The sequence below is a fragment of the Plasmodium yoelii genome (genome assembly GCF_900002385.2).
Source record: "Plasmodium yoelii strain 17X genome assembly, chromosome: 8".
Lineage (NCBI taxonomy): Eukaryota > Apicomplexa > Aconoidasida > Haemosporida > Plasmodiidae > Plasmodium > Plasmodium yoelii.
Genome location: NC_036180.2, coordinates 133,821 through 157,022, shown reverse-complemented (window position 1 = coordinate 157,022; position 23,202 = coordinate 133,821). Strand labels below are relative to the sequence as shown.

General features: G+C 21.1%; 5 protein-coding genes, 2 non-coding genes and 1 pseudogene across 7 annotated transcripts, besides 1 other annotated feature; 3 read left to right on the top strand and 5 right to left on the bottom strand.

Annotated features, from left to right (window-relative positions):
* Positions 1–802: 802 nt before the first annotated feature.
* PY17X_0803300 (centrin, putative) lies at positions 803–1,619 on the top strand (the record flags this gene model as incomplete). Its single annotated transcript, XM_022955637.1, has 4 exons — positions 803–877; positions 979–1,084; positions 1,363–1,464; positions 1,579–1,619. 4 exons carry the CDS (start codon positions 803–805, stop codon positions 1,617–1,619), a joined length of 324 nt encoding a protein of 107 aa, XP_022811890.1.
* Positions 1,620–2,769: 1,150 nt separating this feature from the next.
* Positions 2,770–2,853, bottom strand: PY17X_0803200. The gene has a single exon. It is a non-coding gene; the product is annotated as a tRNA-Tyr (tRNA).
* A 421-nt stretch (positions 2,854–3,274) lies between these two features.
* PY17X_0803100 lies at positions 3,275–3,347 on the top strand. Its single transcript has one exon. It is a non-coding gene; the product is annotated as a tRNA-Ala (tRNA).
* Positions 3,348–4,601: 1,254 nt separating this feature from the next.
* Positions 4,602–6,764, bottom strand: PY17X_0803000 (chitinase; the record flags this gene model as incomplete). Its single annotated transcript, XM_022955636.2, has 1 exon — positions 4,602–6,764. The coding sequence occupies one exon, from the start codon at positions 6,762–6,764 to the stop codon at positions 4,602–4,604; it is 2,163 nt and encodes a 720-aa protein (XP_022811889.2).
* Positions 6,765–9,888: 3,124 nt separating this feature from the next.
* Positions 9,889–10,249, top strand: PY17X_0802900 (conserved Plasmodium protein, unknown function; the record flags this gene model as incomplete). The annotated part of the gene is made up of 2 exons (XM_022955635.1): positions 9,889–10,071; positions 10,223–10,249. 2 exons carry the CDS (start codon positions 9,889–9,891, stop codon positions 10,247–10,249), a joined length of 210 nt encoding a protein of 69 aa, XP_022811888.1.
* Positions 10,250–11,805: 1,556 nt separating this feature from the next.
* PY17X_0802800 (conserved Plasmodium protein, unknown function) lies at positions 11,806–13,728 on the bottom strand (the record flags this gene model as incomplete). Its single annotated transcript, XM_720868.2, has 1 exon — positions 11,806–13,728. The coding sequence occupies one exon, from the start codon at positions 13,726–13,728 to the stop codon at positions 11,806–11,808; it is 1,923 nt and encodes a 640-aa protein (XP_725961.2).
* Positions 13,729–15,972: 2,244 nt separating this feature from the next.
* Positions 15,973–16,456, bottom strand: PY17X_0802700 (annotated as a pseudogene).
* Positions 15,973–16,456: a sequence feature (fam-a protein, pseudogene).
* Positions 16,457–18,819: 2,363 nt separating this feature from the next.
* On the bottom strand, positions 18,820–19,215 carry PY17X_0802600 (early transcribed membrane protein; the record flags this gene model as incomplete). The annotated part of the gene is made up of 1 exon (XM_022955633.1): positions 18,820–19,215. One exon carries the CDS (start codon positions 19,213–19,215, stop codon positions 18,820–18,822), a length of 396 nt encoding a protein of 131 aa, XP_022811887.1.
* Between the last annotated feature and the right edge of the window lie 3,987 nt (positions 19,216–23,202).

The following is a 23,202-nucleotide window of genomic DNA, read 5'->3' as shown; positions in this document are numbered from 1 at the left end:
AAGAAAAAAAAAAAATTTAAGAAACAAAAATATTTATACATATATTTACGCATTAGTAAATGTGATAAAAATAAACTTGTGTGCTTAAGAATAAAGAAATGAACAATTAAGAAAAATATTATATATTGTGTATGATTGCATATTTAAATAAGGTAGCTCCAAAAATAAACAATTTTTTCCACTCAAAATTTATGGAAAAAAATAAAAATATATTATTTTAAAAACGTCCAGATTGTTACAATATTAAATTTATATATACTTTTTTTCTTAAATTTTTATGTGATTTAATTTTTAATATATATATATTTATTTATTTATTAAAAAACATAAATTGTATTTGAAAGGAATTAGTAAAATAATTGTTTTACAAAATTGCGATAAATCAAAGTGTGCTAAATTTACGTACATAAAGATTATCGTTGTGTTAGTTAAGAAAGTATTGATCGAAGTAAAATATTTGCTATAATCAAGAAGGGAGATTCAAGCAAAGCTGAAATATATAAATGCAACATATATGCATTATGTCTTATTATTTTTACCTTTGCCGTTTTAAACATTGAATTTTTATGTTTGTTACTTCCAATAACAAATGTTTCATAAAATAGATAAAAGCGAGATTAAAAATAAAACAATTTATACACAAATTTAATAAATAAACAAATATTTAGGAAAATTTGATATATATATTTCGCTAAGAATATTGCATACGCTGTTAATTAATTGTACTATTTTTATATTCATTATAATTTATTTGTTTTATTCAATACTTTTTCAAATATAGAACTAAATTGATTTTGCTATAATGAAACGATTTTACTTAAAGGCAATAGCTCTCTTATTTATGTTTATATCTTTTTGGAATGAAATAAAATCTACTGTAATAAAACCTAACATTTATATTTAGTTACATAAATATATAAAGTTAATATCCATATGTGGTTTTAAATATTGTTACATTTTTAATTTATATCTTAACAGAAAAATGATAATAATGAAGCAGGGGGTAATGCAGCCTCTAATATGTCTAAACAAGAACTAGACGAAGTTTATCTGGAATTTGTCGAATATGATTTAAATAGAGATGGTAACTTATATATATAATAAAAAATGACTGAATTAATTACATAACATGATTAAAATTGTTAAAAACAATGAACATGTGCAATTGCAAATATATATATCGTAATAAAGGATATATCAATGCATTTATACATAAAATGATGAGGTTATTAATATGTATGATATAAAACAATTTGATAAAAGAAAAGCAATTCGGGAACGTTTTTAATTGATATATACATGTGTATAAATAAGTACATTATAAATATGTTTGTTGTTTGTTTATTCTCAATTTTTTTAAAGGTTTAATTGACGCAGAGGAAATTATATCAGTTTTAAAATATATGAAAAAATCAGATTTCATAAATTTTTTTACAAAAGTCGATTTAGACTCATCAGGAACAAGTAACAATAATTTTATTCTCTAACATATATACTTGTGTGTATGTTTTTCTCTCATAATATTGTTTTGTGATGCTTATTACTTTATTTATTACTTTTTAAATTCCGTTTTTTTAGTTTCATTTAATGAATATATGATATTCATAAATTCAAATTAACCCATCCATCATAATAATAAAGACTTCTGAATATCGGAAGATTAAAATGAATGGTAAAAATTATATAGTTAAATTTGAAGATTTTTTAGACAATTTTATTACAAGATACTTAATTTGAATTGCATTTTCCGTTTAAAGCGATATATATGCTAATATATGTGCTTATATTTATATGAACTAGTGTGCATAGTTTACATTATATTAAAACTTTTAATATTGGTAATGGGGGAAATAATTTTCATTTAATAGATTTATAAATCACATTTTTTTTTATTATTTATTGTTATTTCATTATTTTGGTTTTTATATTTTTACTCCTTTTATTAACTCTTTAAATTGTAAATATACAATTATTTTTTACAAAATGGGAATACTATAAAGAAGTATGTTAAATAGTAAATCTATTAATATATATATATATACTAAAAATTGTTCCGTCCACATAAGTATTTATAAATTGAAAATAGTATAGCTAATGAATATGTATATTGCGATATCACTATGTATGTAATATAATATAAGCGATTTATGGACGCGCTCATAAAATTTATAATTATTTAGTGTCAATTTTGTTAATATTATCTTTGCTAATTTATTAAATTAAATGGAACAATACGAAAGACATAATAAATGCGAGTCAAGTTATATTTTAAATTTTATTAAAAATATTTAAAAATACAAGCATCAAAATATCATTGATATCACAACAAACCAATTTACGAAAATTACAATTTTAACATGAATAGATTTAATCACTATAAAAATAAAACACACAATCCTATGCATATGAAATACCCAAGTTTTAATCATTATATCAAAATAACTATTATATATTAGAGAAATCAAATTATAAGCATATTAAATCATTTAATAATGATGTACAAATAAAATAATTTTTATTCAAAAATTCCATAAATCAAGTATTCAAGTAAAGAAATTATTTTAGGAAAATTCATATATTTAAAAAAGTATTATTAAGAGTGTTTTTATTCTAGTTATATACTATTATATACATATATATATAACATATTATTTATTAAATTTATGAATAAATTATTCATATTACATAAGAATAGATGCTTAATAAACTTTTTTTAAAGTGTTAATAAAAAGCAGAATTTAAAAAGGTTTTTTTCATAAAATAAAAATATCCGATGAACCGGAATCGAACCGGTGACCAACAGATAACCATTGCAACTACAGTCTGCCGCTCTACCAACTGAGCTATCATCGGTATATTTTATAATGGTAAATGCTAAATTAATATAATTTCAAAATAATAATTATATATTTTTTTGCTTTAAAAAGGGCATATTAAAAAATAAATGAGTTAAAGCAATTTTTGCTTGTATTAAATGAAAATTTTTATGTTTTTTTAATTAAATAAAAAATATATTTATTATAAATTATTTAAAATTTTGATATATATATTTTTTTAAGTATCATGTATACATTTTTTTACTATGATTACTATACCCTTAAAATTTAAATATGGCAAAAATTGTGTATATTGGTTTAAATTATTAAATATATGAATAAAGTTATATATTTATAAATTTATATTATATCTTTGTATAAATTGGAAAACATAATATTATATAAGGCGTTGTAAATGCATTCTTTTAATAATATACACTCTCGCTAATATAAGATGAGGGCGGCTAGCTCAAGTGGTAGAGCGCTCGCTTAGCATGCGAGAGGTACGGGGATCGATACCCCGGTCGTCCATATTTTTCTACATTAAAAAAAACATTATTAATATAATAGTTTTCAATAAAATATATTTGTAATATGTTAACGAATTATTATGAACAATTAATATGGGTTTTATTTAAATTATATAAAAAAATTATTAAAATTTTTAGTATGCATTTTATTCGAATAAATTGCTACATTAATCTCATTTTTATATGGGAATTATTTATTAATTGTTTAAATGTTAACTGGGGAATACAAATAAAGCATTTAATGGGGATTATATATTTTTTTTTATAAAAATATATTTAATAGGATATGCTATTATTTAACAATGTTTCATGTTACAAAAACATAAAAGTATTTTTAGCTTAAATGAAGATATACATAGATAATACATAGTTATATCTATAAATATAATATATCGAAGAGTAAAAGTAATTTTCCTTATAATATAATAAAAAGGCATCACATATGTTATGTGTATTATATTTTGTGCTTCCAAAATAAATAGCATTTTTATATTGGAAGACAATTCAGAACTGCTTTATATTCATTAATATATATAATTAATATATCATTTGAAAATTGTTCTGTCTTTTATTTTACACGTTCCAATTATTTTACAATATAAAGGATAATATAATTTCAATCATTATATATTTTATTATATTAAAAGCTTATATATTATACATTGTGCATAACTAATATTCATTATAAGTTAACATATATAAGGTCATTGCTGATGCAACAACACTTTATGATATGAAATTTATGAAAAATATTAGTGGTGCATTCATTTAAATTATAAAATATTATTTTATAATTATTCATTTCATTTTGTCGTAATACAAATGATTTAATTATTTTATTATTTTAATTTTATTATTATTTTACTTAAAAATTTATGTGTTAATAATTTCCAAATATATGCAATGTAACTATAATTTGCGACTCACGAAAAAAAAATAATACAAAAAATGACGTAACACAATACTGTAAAACGAGTTATAAAATGTGAACAAGGACAAATTAAATTTATACAAATGTTATATTCTTTAAAAAATTATTTATTGTAGAGAAACGAATTATTTATGTTACAAAAAAGTAATACATTTTTTGATTTATAATAATACTATTTCACAACACAACTATAAATATTAATTTTCATACGGATATTTATATGTATATAATATATGTTATAATAAAATATACCAATAAATATTTATTTTTTTATTATTTGATTACATTAACTTGTTGCAAATATAATATGAGAAATATTTGTATTTATCCATCAACTTCAGGTACATATGGAGCTAAAACTTCAAGTGGTTTATGTGGGTGTTTCACATTCCATTCTGCTAATCCTGGGCAACTGGATTCATCTACTTTTTCATATGCTTCAAGATAAGCACCTTCTGGTGGGCCTCCATGCCATTGTTTAATAGAGAATACTTCTCCTTTCCAAACGACCTTTGCTCCTGTTGGGTAGTCAACGTTATAATAATGTGCAGCTTCATTATTACATGCTTTTTCATAACATACTTTTACTAAGTTCCATTCATATCTGTCAATACCAGGTGCACGTGTTGAATAGGACCTTGTTACCCATATGGCATCATTGTGTTTAGCATAGACTCCTACATTTGGAATAACGATTCCTTGTACATATTCGTCTATAGTGCTACAATCATCAGGGTTAGGTGTTGAAACTATATCTATTGGTGATGGTACTCCTGGATTTAAATGGCTCCATGCATTAGCAACAAAACCATCTAGATCATATGCTCCATTAGGCATTTGCTCTTTCATAAATAAATGCCATATTCCTACACCATCAGCTCTGTTGAATTTGTGATTATTCTCATGTATAGCTTTCGATACTAATTCTACTAATTGTTTGTTATCTGGACTAAATCCACCTCTATTTTGTTCTATTGAAAAACCTAAGAAAACAGTTATATCATATTTTTGTCCAAAATACAAATGGGATAAATACATATCAAGCATGATATCTGGGTTTGATGTTTCTAAATTATATGTTTGGATAAAGACAAGATCAATTTTATCCTTTGATGTATTAAAAACATTAACAAATGTTCCTGTGGATAACATGGTTGCTGCTTTGTATAATTCAGGGTTTACGCTCATTTGTTCAGATAAATATTGAGTATTATATGGTGTTTCTTCATCTTTACAAAATGTTTCTCGTACTGATACACATGATAATGCTGCGTTTGATGAACCAGATATGGAAATTAGCTTATCTTTTGAAATGTTGCTTCTTATTAAATCAATCAATTTAATGTAATAATTTGAAAAGGCGAGTTCATTTAAATTGTTAAAACTTCCATTTGGTTCCCAGTCAATATCTACACCATCTAAATCAAAATTATTAACCATGTTTACTATTTGAGGAATATAGTCAATTTCTTTTGTTATATCTAGCATATATGTTTCTCCTCCTAAGGATAAAATTATAATTACATCTGGGCGGGCTTTTCTTATACGTTTAATTTCATTAGTCATCATACCATATGTTTCAAATTCTAGTCCATGCTTTTTTTGTAAAAAACCTTGAAGTCCATTATATGGTCTAGAAGCATCATAATACATATTTATACGGGCGAAAGCTATATAAATTACAGATACGTGTGGGTTGGAATGTGTCATTTGCTTCCCAGCAGCTCCTTGGCTATTCCATGATCCATAATATCCTGCAATTATACCTTGTTTTCTTTTTTTATATTCTTCTAAAATTTCCCTTGGAGATTTTCTTTCATGGTTTCCATTTCCAGTTACGTTACCATTTCCATTGCCACCTTCTACAGTTCCATTTCCATTACCACCTTCTACTTCAGTTCCATTTCCATTACCACCTTCTACTTCAGTTCCATTTCCATTACCACCTTCTACTTCAGTTCCATTTCCATTACCACCTTCTACTTCAGTTCCATTTCCATTGCCACCTTCGACTTCAGTTCCATTTCCATTACCACCTTCGACTTCAGTTCCATTTCCATTACCACCTTCTACTTCAGTTCCATTTCCATTACCACCTTCGACTTCAGTTCCATTTCCATTACCACCTTCTACAGTTCCATTTCCATTGCCACCTTCTACATTTCCATTTCCATTGCCACCTTCTACAGTTCCATTTCCATTGCCACCTTCGACTTCAGTTCCATTTCCGTTTCCACCTTCTACTCCGTTACCATCTTCAGAGCAATATTTTCCTTTGGTTCCATTTTTACAAATATATTTCGTTTCACAAACAAAGTTTTTGGAATCACCACATAGTGCGTCAACATGTGATAAGGATTTATATTGCTTCTCTGTGTGTGCTATATTTATTGGATGATTTACAGCTGTTCTACCCTTAAGCCCAACGGAATAGGCATTATTGATTGTTGAAAATATAATTAAAAAAAGGGATACATAAATATTCATTTTTTCTAAATTTTGTAAATATATTAAAGTGAAAAAGCTAATTATAATACAGTATAGACGGAAAAAATATAAATAAAATATAAAATAATGTTATAAAGTTTCACAAAAAAATTAAAATGGAAAATAAAAATGTAAAAAAAATTATAAAGACACAAAAAATGAATATATAAATATAAAATAAAATATAATTAAATATTTAAAATAAATATAAAATAAATTATAATTAATTTAAATTTAATTTAATTTAATTTAATTTAAATTTATAAATTATAAAATAATTGAAAAATTTTGGCAAAAAGTTATCCAGCTGATTAACAACAATAAAAAAAACTATATAGCTTTACAACCAAAAAAATGGTGATATAAAAAAGGGCTATTTAAAAAGATATATATATATAATACGTTTGATAATATTAAAATATATATAAGAAAAAATAAAAAAAATAAAACATGTCTATTTATAATCATAAATAGCTAAAATACGAAAAAAAAAAATTTCAAAGGAAAATAAGGTAGCTATTCAAAAAAATATGTACATCCATAAAATATAAAATAGTGATTAATTTAAAAATAGCTATAAATAAAAAAAAAATAATACCTATGGTATATAAAAACACAAGTATGCCCTTATTTATATGTATTTCATATAATTTTTTTTTAAATATTATAAAGCTATTCCATATAAATTTGTATTTTATTAGACCAATCCATTATCACCATTTTGGTTGTGTCTAATATATTTTGAGACTTAGCTAAAAAGATATAGATAACCTATTTTAATATAATTGTAATATTTTCATAACTATAAAAGTATTTTATTTGGCTAGTTTTCCGACACCATAAAAAAAATCCCAAATAAATATATTAAAATACCCTCGCCTTATGGGTAATTTTAAATGCATATTAACACATAGTGTTCGTTGGTTTTTAATGAATAAAATTTTCATATATTATACATTATTTTATATAGATTTTCTTTGTCTATATATTGTAGATGATATTTTTTCATAGTAATTATTTGGAAATAATATGAAACTTTGTATAATACTAAATATTTACCTTTGGTTATTTTTACGTCCTTATATATTTTTTTGTGTGCATTTAATAAAATTAATTATAGACATTAAAGTATTTCATGTGTAATTAATTACTTTTCAATATAATATATGTACATATATTAATATACTGGTGAATGGTATGAACTATTAAAATTTTACAACATATACCGCAAATAAAAATTAGAATGATAATTTACTAGAATTTACAATTGATGATATTAATTATTAGTAGTATTTGACCATATTAACGTTTTCTTTATTATTCCTAATATATATATTTATTTATTTATTTAACATTTGTTTATGGAGTTTTAATTTACTTCCAAAAATAAAAAAAAAATGTTATAGAATTTTAATAGAATATGATAATTATATGTAATATAATAATAATAATAATATTTTTATAAAAAAAAAAATGAAACCTTTAAAAAGTAAAAAAATAATAGAAATTAAGTTTAATGCTGGTAGTGGGGGATTGTTGTTTCATGTATGGACTTTTTATTATAAAATATTTAATAACATGGGAAAAATTTAAAAGAAAATTGAGTATGAAAAATAATTATTTATTTTTATTCATTATAATTGCATAATACATATATTCTTTCAATTAAGGTTATTTTAATATTTTAAATAGAAAAAAATTGAATCAGTATTTCAGAGTTTAACTTTCTAACATTATTTTTAATGATAATATAACAAGTATATTGTATTTTTATTATTATTAAAACCAAAACAAAAAATAATTGTATTTTATGAAAAATGCACTTTAAATATCATTTATTATGAAAATCATAAATAAAATATATAGTTTCATATAAAATTATAATATATATTATAAAATACAAAAAACATGCATTTTAATTACACTCTCGTGTTTAACTAATACCGATAAATAGGAGCCGAAGTAAAAAAATATAATAAATGAATTTTATACCAATTAGATATATAATATATGTGCATTTATTATATAAAGTCTAATTTTATTGATATTTAAAATTTTTAATTCAGAAAAAAATTAATTACCCTAATTTTTATTTTTTATTTTAAATGAATAAATATATTACATACTACTAAAGTGAATTTTTTTATCTTATATTTTAATATATATATTTATTATTATTATTATTTTATAAAATACCGTTAAAAAAAATATATTAATTAATGATTTGTAAAATATGATTAATAAATTTAAAAATAACTTAAAAAATAAAATCGTTTATAAAAGTTAGCGGAATTAATTATTTTAATACATTTTCAAAAATAAAAAGGTAAGTATTTTGTTATATTATGATAAAAACAAATTATAAGTTTTATAATGAGTAATTATATGAATTATGTATATAATATATATATAGTATCATAATTATTTTTAAAATAGAACGAGTTGTTAATACTTATGTAATTTTTTATCACAAATAGATATTTCTATTAACATTTTTTTTTTATTTTCTTCATTGATTTTAGCCTGAAATTAAAAAAATACATTTTTATCGAAGGAAAAAAGAAGACATAAATTTGCCCCCATATATATAATAAATAGTAATACTAATAAACATAATGTTAATAACGTGTGAATATTACATATAATTATAAATTATATCAACTGTAATTATGTATATAAATTAATTAACTAATATAGTATTAAATATTTAGTAAAAAATATGATTTCTTAGTTTTCTTATGTAATAAAAATACATTATAGTGTATAATATATTTTGTACTACAATCCTTATGTATTAGGTTTAAGGATAAAATTAAAAAAACATAAACATTACTAAAGATCAAACTCATCATAATTAAGTACATTATATTATATATTTGTTCTAATTTTAGTATTTACTTGACAATATATACATTTCTAATATTAGCAATACTTCAGTTAAAACAAACAATAAGCATGCTAAATATAAACTTCGATCGTTGTATTATACATATTATTACTATATTCATTATTTATTGTTAAATTCATTGATTATTATCATTTTTTTTTCAAATATAGGGATTCTATTTATGCTACTGGAAATTTATTAATATAAAATATTATTGTAATTTTAAAAAATGCTATAATGGCAGAACTTACATCATCTTCATATAGGGTCGCTGTTAGCGACAATAGTAGCGGAATTTTTCCATTTAGTTGTGACTTATTTTCTTTATTTGGTGACCCTAAATTCTTACAAGGTGTTATATTGGGTATTATATTGTTTTATTTGATTATGTATTACAATTCCCGTAAAAGAATGAATAAGGTAATATTATAAAAATTATAGCATTTGATAAATCACGTATATAATTTTTTTAATAATCAATTGTGTTCTATAATTTATACATAACTATGTTTAATGGCTGCTTTGATTACTTATCGACTAATTTTTATTTTTATTTTTTTTATTTTAATAGAGACATAATTGTTATGAGGAAAAATAAGGGAAAGTAATATTATGACAAATTAGACATTTAATAAATGAACTTAACCCCAATATAACATATAAGTATTATGGAGTGTTTTTATGATGCAATATGCCAATGTATAGTAGTTAAAATTAGCATTTATTGTTTTATACATCATAGGTGATTATAAGAGGAAATAATAATATAAACAAAATTATGTTATATAGAATCCATGTGTTGTTATTTTCGTAAATATATATCCAATTTTATATTGCATTTGTACTTTTATAAGCTGATTTATTATTTTTAATTTTAAAATATAATTTGTATATAATACTATAAAGAGATGCATGTTTATTTACTTTGAGATAAAACTTTATATTTTGATACAATTGTGTAAGATATTGTTTTATGAAATGTATAAGATTGATTATTAAAATAATATATAATTTTTTAAATTATCACGAATTTCGGTTCTGGATTTTGTTTTGGTTAAATTTTAGGGATCATGGATTATGACTCTGAATTTAAAAGGCCATATAAATTTTAAATAATAATAATATGTCACATATATTTCGTTCAATATTATAAGTATTTAGTGTTTCAATATCTATAAACAAAATTATAATTGAAATTTCTCTATATTTTTATCGAAAAACAAGGGAATTAATCAAATATATTTGGTATATGATGGGATTTTATATTTAAATTATTTGTTGTATTTACTGTTATAGTGTGGTGATTTATTTGTGGGATATACATATTTCATATTATTTTAACAGAAATAATATATTTCATGTGTGAGATTATTATTATAAATAAAAGAATTAAAGATCAGGGTCTAAAAATATATGTAAGTTGATAACATATAAGGTTTTGTTAAATAAATATAAGAGAGAAATAAATTAAATTATTTATTATTACTATTATGATTACATAATTGTTAAAGCAATTGCAATATTATATGCAAAATAAATAATGCAATGTCTTTTACTTTGGATTTGTTATGAAAACAAATTTTGATAATTTTGTAGATATACACTTTTCTATTTTATATTTAAAATGCTCTAAGTGTGTATAATAATATTATAAAAAAATATGTAATGGTTATTGAAGTTTTAATTATATTATAATAGTGCTTAATAAATTATATATAGATTAATAAATATTATAAAATCACATAAATTAAAATAAAATTGAAACACAATCATGAACTTTAAACCATAAAACATATTGAAAAAAAATGTATTCTTCCAAACATAGTGCATCTTATTTGAATAACAATATTAATTAATTTTGGAGAGGTAAAAAAACAAAAAATTACGATTATTAAAATGAAACAGGAAAGTAAATATGTTATACTATCATCAAATAATCGAACAAATGAATAAATGTTGGAAAATTCCATACTTTCTCTTCATTGTTTATGATAAATTTCCTTGATTTTTAATATAGTTCATATAAATGTACATCAATATTGTTAAGGACGTGGAGGTAAAGTTTGCGACTGTAAAGGGGAGAAATAAAGAAATGATGTTTATATAATGGAAAAATATAATGTAGTTCGATATACTATTAATAAGGGATATATTTCACTTACCTTTGTCGGAAGGCGTCACTGTGGGATTCATATGCATTGTTTCGTTTATGTAATTGTCTAGGATATTTTCAAAATGTTTTGTTTTTATGAATATTTTATTATTTTGGGGATTTGTTATCTGATTTTTGAATCCAGATAGTGTCTTATTTTTAGCACCAGGGTGTTTGGTATCACTACTACTGACATCGCTACTACTGACATCGCTACTACTGACATCGCTACTACTGACATCGCTACTATTGGCATCGCTACTATTGGCATCGCTACTATTGGCATCGCTACTATTGCCATCGTTACTATTGCCACCTTTATTATTGGAGGTTCTAAAAATATTGTTTATATTGCTAATTTCAATTCCCATTTCACGCAAGGCCTTGTCCTTATATATGTCTCTTACACATTCATTTATGCATACCCTAAACTTTAAACAAATCGAATTTAATAATGGTAAAAGGGTACCTAATATAAAGCTGTCGAATAATGAGGATTTTAAAAAATGTGCGCCATACAACATGTCTATCTGTGTAGCATTTTTTCCGCTACCGTCTTCACTAGGAACACTGTGTAAAATAGCTGTTATGACACCGCGAACAGATTTAAGAAATGGAATATTAGTTATAAAATTAATTTGTGTTTGTAAAATTATACAATCATGAAAAAAAAATAATTTAATAGTTTCATTAATATCTGCTCTTGTAGGTAATCCGTATACTCTTTTTTTAGCTTTTACCAATGATACATTATATTTAAAATTAAATGAATATCCAGATGGGGTTTGTATATTATCACTTAATTCATTAAACTGGTCATAATTAACACCTTGTGGATCTATTCGTTGATAAAATTCATAAAATGGATTCTTTTCATGAATTTTTGAAAATACGTTATAATAAACGTCTTTAAAATCTTTATTTATATATAAACTATTTGAATATTCTAATTCACTATAAAATTCTTTTTCTTCTAATAAATCAATTTCGTCGGGATATAAATTCATAGTCATCATATTATCAATATCCTTTGTAATTAAAATTCTTTCCGACAATTCAGAAGAAGGTTTTATGTCATTTGAATCCGAATTGTTCTTTTCCTTTTTCGTTTGTGTTTCATTGTCTGTAGCATTTGCTTCCGATTTTTGTTTTGAATTCATTGCATATTCTATCATGTTAGATATCGAATCATATGTATCGTCTTTATCTAATAATGATGTAAACGAAAATGATTGGTTTTCATCTGGTTTTATTTTAAGCCATTCAGGAATTATATTCAATTCTTGGGCTTTTTTAGTTGATAGGATTGATTCACATTTTACTCTAACAACCGATGAATTTTTTAATATTTGATTAAACGCTGAAACAAAATAAATGCTATCATTTGATATGAAGCATTTCCCTTCAACTAAAACGGGGCTTTGTAATGAAAGTTTGTCTTCGTCTTTTTTTATTATAGTACAATTTCTTTCTTGAATTTCTTCCATTGATGTGGTAGAAGCATTTTGTTCATCATTATCATCTAATTCTTCGTTTTTTGAAGTTGCCCTTAAATTTTGTTCAACTTTGTCATTTGGGTCCAAATCATTTGATGAGCTTTCATTGTTTGTTACTTTTGCTAGCAAATTTTCATAAACATAATTTATTATATCTTGATTGATATTTGGATCGGGAATGTCGTCTGAAACACTTTCTTCGTCGTTTTGTTCTGTATCACTTTGACCATCTTCATCATTCACTCCAACTGTTATATGTTCATTATCATTGTCTTTTATATTAATTTCAAAAATTTTATGTAAACCTAAAGCTTCATCATTATCATCTAATAGTAATTCGCAATTCTGAAGGCTGTTACTAAATACAGGCGATTTTTCCACCTCAGTTACAAAATCATGAAATGGTTTTGTTCCCTTTAACGCCGCCATAATTAAATAATGGTATTGAAATGGGTTATTGTTGGTATATATATGTATACAACCTTGAGGGCAACGGTGTTTGAATTTTTATATCAAATGTAAACAAAAACATTAAAATAATATACTTTATTAAGGATACGAAAAATGCATAAATATTAACAAATTTATAAATGTAATTCTAAACAAGGGAGAAACACAAGATACGAGTAGTTATACCATTTTATATATTTTTATAAAATAAAAATGACATTATTAAATCAATTAAATATTAACAAATTAATGAATGTATTATTATTATTATGATTATTATTATGGTTATTATGATTATTATGGTTATTATTATTTTTTTTTTTTAATTATTATATATTAGTAGTTCTTTTATTATGCTATATTAAAAGCAAAAATATATATTTAGAATAATGAGTACGCGAATTAGTATAATAATTAAATTTATAATTATATTAAAAAATAAATACAAGAAATAAAACATGCATATTAATTATTATAAAAATAAATTAAAAATATAATAAATATATTATATTTTTTCTATATGTATTTATTTTTATATAAAACATTATATGCTACAAAAAAGTATTTTGTTGTATTACTGAAAAAAACAACGGTTCACAATTAATATTGTATGCACTACATACAAATATAATGCATATATTATAAATAAGAACTAAAAATTCAGAAAGAAATATGATATATATTATATATATAACTAAATAAAATAAAAAATAATATTTCGCAAAACATGCAATATTTAACTATAAAAAATATATATGTTTAATAATTTAGACTATAAAGTATTTTTTACAAATTTTGATACAAATACATTTTTAATCTAATTTATATTAAAAAAAAATATCGTAATATGATATATGACCATATATACGTAATAACCAAATTTATACAGTTCAAACAAGTTAATTGATATGTTCCTTTTTATAAAATCGGCATGTATATATAATTATATGACGTAATTATTCATATCAATCAATATTTCTTTGTTTAGTCCTTGATAAAATTAGTCTTTAAGTTTATATGCATTAATAGTATAAAATTATGATAATTTAAATGTCTATTTTTTTAATAGAAAATTTATTAAGAAGAAAATATATTGGAATATTATTGAATATACTTACATATGTCCATTTTAACTGTTTTAAAACATAATATATATATCAACCATAAATATTATATATTGGTGAATAATAATCTAATATTATATCTTTATATAAAATAAATAAAAGTTTACAAAACTATTTCTACTAATATAAATTAAAATTTTAACAATATAAAATAATGAAATAATTTCTTATAATATACTTTTTTATTAATATATATATTTTTAGACATTATAAAAAATGCTTTCATAAATCTGTATTGCGTTATAAATAATGTCGCTTTGTCGAATCTTAATTTATAGTTTATGTATCTGAAATTTATAATTGTATATTAAATATATAAAGATTTATTTCATTAATATTATAAAATATGCGTATTAATCCTCCCATATTATAATGTAGAGAAATTACTCAAAATGAATTTGGTTATAATTTTATAACTTAATATATAAAATGTTTATTACAGTTTTACCAGGGAAACTATAATTTAAATTAAAAAAATGGAACGTACAATTAAAAGGGTTTTGTTAAATAAAAGTATTAATAAAATGAACATATTAGGATATACATAATTCAATATAACCATAACCCCTGAATCCTAAACATTTTTATATTAGTATATTATTTAAATTCCATAAACTATTTTAAAGACAAATTTAAGAAAAAAAAACAAATAATATATAGGAAATAAAATATTAATAGGTGATTATGAGAATAGCAATTGATATGATTTAAGACAATAGATATTTGGAAATAATAAAATTTTACCATAATTTTGAGTTTACAATGATAATTAAAATGATAGAAATAACAAAAGAAAAACGTAAACTTATAAATTTTTAGTATAAAAAAATGATAAAAAATAAATAAAGGATATTTCATAAATAATATTGCTTATATTTCTAATGTTGAAAAAATAAAATACTTGTAAATGTATCTTTATATTAAAGAGAAAAAATACATTACATACGAAACAAACTAATTTAAAAAGGAAAAAAGACGCTTTATGCTGTTAATTAAATCGGTGCTATAAAAATAAATTAATTTTATTAGCATATGTATATATTAAAGTGTTAAAAGCTACTATTAGATATATATATTTATTTCTTTGACATAATTTTTCTTAAGTTGATAAAGATGGCAATTTGTCTGATATACCATTTTTAATCGCGAAATTTAGGGAAGGTGGCACATTAAAATCCATCTACAAAAAAATGAATAAATGCATAAAAAATGTTCGATTTTTTGAATAAATGAATATCATATATTATAAATATGTACATATATACAGAGTCTGTATATGTTTGGTCACTTATAAAATAGAATAAATTATAGAATAAAATTAGCATGTTATTAATATATTTATATTTCTTACAGAGCTAACACAAGTGATATCACCGTAATTGTCTTTTTTTTAATGATAAATCCGGATAAGTTAACATAATTTTTTTTTAATTTTCCACATCGAATATAATTTTCAGAATTAATATAGGTTTTGAATGAGTTTACATGCTCTAAAATAGTGTTTGTATATTTTTTTTTATCACTAATGTTATGATCATCTATATTTGCTGAAGAATTAATTAATTAATTGTATGCTTCACCGGATATACAAATTTAATCACTTTTATTTAAATCATTTTTTTACAAGACAACAACAATAATCGAAGTTCTCATAAATAATGAATATCTAAAAGCATTATGATTCTTAACTTCTCTAATATTATATTATTGGAAAATAAATAATTTTAATTATATTATATATATATATATATATAATTTTTAATATATCACATTATGGATGTACAAGCTTTTTATGGTTATCATTATTAAACAGTGACTAAAAATTATAAAGAATTTCATATATGATATATACTCTTATATTTATACGAGCATGGAACAAATATATATACTTTTGGCTAATAGATGTTTGTTAATATATAAAAATATATAATATTAGTATTAGTGTAATACTTGATATATATGATTTAATGTAATTATATAAAAATGGTAGTTTTGTTATTTCTTTTGATTTCATTTTTGCGTTTTTTAAATAATTCTGCATTTTTATTATAAAATATGTTTTATATGTTTTTAAACATTATAATAATTTAATCTAAATCTAGAATTCTGCTATTTTTATAAACGTTTTTTATTGCTACTGCTGCAATAATAATATTTATAATTCATTATAACAATAGCATGATAAAATTTATATAGAATGGTAAATTTTTATTATGGTGTATCATGTTTTATTTTATTTTTTTTATTAATTTTAATCTCAATTTTACTAAATAAAAATTTTCGAATAGAATTTTTGAGATGATAAAAATAATGTGTTGCTAAAAATATTGGTAGAAATGTCTTTTTGTAAATTATTGTGAATTATAAAATATATTTTTTATGTCGCAAACAAATTGTATATGTTACAAATTAAAATAAAAAGTGTATAACTATATAGAAAAAATAAAGTTGTAAAATAAATCAAGAAGAATCTATATAGGATTTTTTTTTAATTATAATGTTCTTGATATCAAGGCACTGGGGGTGAGATATTCAACGATCATGATTTCGTGTTATGTGGTATAATTCTGTATTTATGTTGAGAATTATGTGTTATATTTTTATTTAATTTTTAATAAATTGATAAAATTTATTGGTTTGTGCAAGTTTATTTAATATATATGTGTAACTTTTTAAAAGAAAAATTATTTTTATAATAACCCCCAATTTTTAACCTATAAATGAAGACTAAATATGTAACCCAAAAGGTGGCATAAACATTGATATGAAAAGAATCTTATAATAATCACATCATTCATAATTTATAATTTTTCTGTTTAATGTGTTCATATAACTTAAATATTAAATATGTTTAAAATAAAATTTTGTTATTTTATATTTTAATATTATATATTGGTTATTCATATATAATAATAGTTAATGCGTAATATTACAAATGTTCATTACATAAGATGCGTTAATAATGATTTAGGGTAATATTGAATTATATATATCACAACACACAATATACAATACTTTTATTTTATTTTATGAACGTTTTTATTTAACGAAACCTCTTATTTTTATTCTAAATATATGATTAATTTAATACTATATTTTTCCAACGCCTTGCTGCAATAGTAGCAAAATAAATAAATTATTATCTTATGTTGTTTATATTTATGTTATATTTTATGTAATTTTTCTATTAATTCATACAAAATATTTTTTTATAGTTATTTAGGTTTAGATAGTTTATTATAATGTTAAATATATATGTACATAAAATATATTGGCATTATATGCTTTAAACAGCATAAAAAATATATTATGTATAATGTAACATTTGTATGGAATCATTTTAATAATCTCATTAATTACTATAAATGATATTCCGATCAAATATCACTTACAAATAAAAGTATATATCACGATTTACTTTTACTATAAAGGACACAAAGAACATCACGTATATGTATTATATGCACAATATATTTTTTAATATTAACAATATGAAACTACTCTTAAAATAAAATAATTTATGTTAATAAAAGAAAAACAACAGAAAATGAAATGTTTTTTCAATGTGACTTTGTTGTTAAATAATTTTATTGTGGAAACGTAAATACATATATTTTGGAATTGAATCGCAAATATTGGAACTTTTTAATAAATCCAATATACTATTTTATATATTATATGGCACATAAGAATTAAAATAAAATGTTTTAAAAAAGGCAAATTGGTAACGTAAAGATATTTAAATGCCTCGATTTATTGACATCTTATTAATTTGTTTAATTATTTAATTAATTTTTACAGCGTATGGGATATACTTGAATTTTTGGTTTACTGTCACATATTATATGAAACTATGTAAAGCGTGATTTAAATCGATATGGAATTGTATTAGTTTCTGGTGTTGATGGTTTTTCATTTTTTCTGGTGCTGGTGTGTTTTCATTATTTTATGATGCTGGTGTATTTCCATTATCTGGTTTGGGATTTTTGCGTGGAGTAATTAAGGGTGTTTTTTTTTCCTCTACCTCTATTGGTTTTTTTTCATCATTTTCACCATTTTCAACATTTTCAACATTTCCATCATTTACATCATTTCCTTTATTTTGATAATGCATTACACCAAATGTAGTAGCAATTGCTAATGCTACTGTTGCAGCTAGTGTAGATATGAATGCAGCTTTGTTATCTTTAATTTTTCTAATAAATCCATTATCACCACCTTTACCTTTGGCTACTTTTTTTGAATTTGCGGGTTTAGCTTCAACATAATTAATAGATCCTGGGGTTAAGACTTTTATGGCCAATAAAAAGGCAACGAAGTATAATGCTTTTGCTAATTTCATTTTCGTACAATTATGTAAAAAAATTATAATATAATAATAGCAAAAAAATATAATAAATATATAAAGCGAATTAATGTAATTATAAGAGTTTATTATAACAATAAAATAGAAAATAAAAAATAAAATAGAAAAAATAAAATTAAAATAGTAATATTTAAAGTTTTTAATAATTAAAAAATGTTTTTTAAAGAATAAAATTTTTTTGGCATTTATACTATATAATTTTTTTTAATTATAAACTTAAATAAAAATCTAATATATTTTTTTGTGAAGCGTTTATATAGAAATATATCCATAATATAGCCATTGGTTAGGCTTTTTAGTTTTTTTATTATTTATTTTCTTAATGGCTGTATATTTAGTTATATTGATTAAACCTCGTTGCATTTATTGGTAATATTTTCACGTATTTTTGAATTACATGCAAATATATAATAGTGCATTATTAATTGCTAACTTTTTATGTTTTTTATAACAATTTTTATCAGGACAATTATAACTATTTTATTGCTAATAAATATTAAAATTATATAGTTAATGAATATTGGATTTTTTTTTGATAACAGTATAAAAATTTTAAGATAAAAATTATTAAGAAAAATGCACTGTATATAAAAAAGCCACGATATATTTATATATATGTTTTAATATATATAGCAATAATTTTAAATATTTTCTATAGATTATTGTTATTAGATTTTTTCCTGTATTAAATAAAAAATAAAAATTGAATAGGCACTTTTTTTAAATATTACGTTCACACTTGTTATTAAAAAATTAATCTATAGCTAGCTAACTAAATGTTATATATAAATGTACATATTATATATACAATATTAAAATTTTTGTAAATATTCCAATTTATTATCATTTGTTTTGAAAAAATTTAATTCATAAAGATCTCTCATGGAGTTTATAGTGATAATAAATTATTAATATAATAACATAACATTATTATAATGACATAGTGCGTATAGAACGTTAGACAAATAATGAAATAAATGAATTATAATATTTAAAATTGTAGGGTTCTTTTTAAATAATACTAATGTTATTATTGTTTACGTATATATTATGGTATATTTAATAGTTTTATAAAATTAATATGGGGGGGAGGTGTTTTATAATAATATGTAAAAATGTGTTAATCCAACGTAAATAATATAAAAAAAAATTACTAGTAAACGAACAAATAAGAAAATATGTACACAATTAATATATAAATAAATACAACATTTTTAGCAAATTTTCGTCATTACTATATTAATAAATGTGAATGCATTATAATTTATGCGTATATTTGTAATTTCAGATTTATGATTCAGTTTTTTTGTTCGAATATGTACCCTAATTTGGTTTTGGATCATTTTTTAGTATTTAATAATTTGATTGTATATACAATATTATTATATACATATATAATAAAATAATGGTCGTATTTGATTCTTATGAATTGTATTAAATTAATTTTAAAAACTTGTTTTTTTTTTTTGCAAATTAATTTAACATCAATAAATATTTATCACTTACACCAAAAATATAAAAGGTGTTGGTAATATAATTATTATTTTAGCCGCACACCCATAAATTCTTTTTATTTTTATGAATATGATATTATATAAATTTTCACATTAAAAAATGAATATTTTAAAATAGCGAAAAATTGCTTAGAATTTATTAGACAACAAAAATATTTTTAACGATATATTATTTTCCATACTATATATTTTGGCGATTTTTACATTAGTGTTTATGTTAGTATTTATGAGTTGGGGTAAAAGTGGAAGTAAGAAAAAAATACGAAAAATGCCGTAAATCGAGTCGACGAAAAAATGAGATTATTAAATATATAGAAAGTTATGGAGGTCGATCCTGTACATTTATTAATTTATTTTTTTTGTTAATTTTTTTTTTATAAAAGAAAAGAGGATTATTTATATGATAAATTTAATTAACAACTTTTTTTTTCGAAGTTACACATTTAATATTGACTTATATTTTATTAGTTAATGCTTTGCTTCGATTTGGGTTTAATTTTGGATTCTTACAATAATTAATATTTTCATAATTAATATGTTCATAATTAATATGTTCATAATTAATATGTTCATAATTAATATGTTCATAATTAATATTTTCATAATTAATATTTTCATAATTAATATTTTCATAATTAATATTTTCATAATTAATATTTTCATAATTAATATTTTCATAATTAATATTTTCATAATTGATATGTGTATATACATATATATTACGAAATATATAATTTATCTAAGACATAATGCATTTTATAAAGTTAAAATGAACATATATATAAGTACGTTTTATAATATGTTTCGTTAATAAATTTTCTAGTAACTCCCAAAAGTTATGTATATAAAATTATGTTATTATAAAAGCTATAGATATAAATGAACAAAATATTGTATCAATAATTAGGCACTGAAATATTTTTAGATTATGGCGACATTATATAGCTATTATATAAAAGTATATTTATAGAGCTTGCATCTTTTAATTAATTTTTTTTGAACTAATGATATTTTTTGTTATTATACATATATAAATTAATAAATATGTATTATAAATATTTCTTTTTATGAAGGAGCATATATATGTTTTAAAATATTTTATTCTAAAACAATGAAATAAGGAAACTTTTTACATAGATTTAAACTATTTATGTTGAGTACAATCATATGTTTTTGCAACATATAATGATGTAGGAGGAGTAACAATAATAATATATTAATATGTTACTAAATAGTAACAAATATATTATATTTATATAGGTATAAATCCATTATATATATTATTAAACGAGTGACAATATCAAAATTGTGTGCATAGAAGAGCACGCGAAATATTACAACACTTATTTAAGATTTAATGTGATGATATTAGTATTAACACTATCAAACCATGTATTATTAAATCTATTAGCAATTATATAGTTTTCCTTAGAATGAACACTTTTCTATTATTAAATAAATATAATTTTGTTAGAAAATATCCAATATATAATATTTACTTAGGTAATTATTAGAAATTTACACCAGAAAAAGTAAAACCATGCTATATTACTTTCCAAATGAATTGATTATTAAACTAATATATTAATAAATTATAAAATTAATAAAATAATTGGTTTAAAGTAAAATATATGAAAATAATTTCATTTACTTGATTTTATATATTATAATAAGTTTTATTATTTGTTAATAGCTAATAGAATGGAAAATGTAATATACACAAACTATTGTTATAAATCGAATATATATACTATTGTTTATTTAAGTTTATAATTATTTCGATTAATCTAACTGCATATTATTTGTTTTTTTTAAATTCTGCAAAGATGCATAAAATACACACTCGAAATTACTCATTATAAATGCGTATGTGTGTAAAGGAAAATTAGTGTGGAACACACTTATTGCACATTATGAAAAATGGTTTTAATTAATATGGATAAATTAAAAAAATATAAAAACGGCGTGTAATATATTTATAAAAATAATTAATAAGTTATATTTAAGTATTATAATTTAAATAAAAATGTCTATTATATTTACTAGAGGTAATACTAAAAGATATAATATTCCATACAAAGTAATAACGGATATCAATAAATTATATTGAATAATGAGATATAATACATCTTATTTTTTTATATATTTACAGTTGTATAAAGTTGTAATAACTTTATTAAAACTAATATATAATACATCTTTGTTCCCATATGTAAACCTACAAATACGATGATATATATTATTATATAAAAATGGATGTCTTTTATTATTATTCCGATATTACATATATTTGTGTAATGAAGTAATATCAATTTTGAATGGAAATAGTGATATTATGCGTATGAACAAACTTTTCAAAAAATTAGAAAATTAGAAGGTTTATCTAAACTACCATAAAAATAAATATAAGTTATTCCCCATACACTATTGTATTATATACTAATTTTAA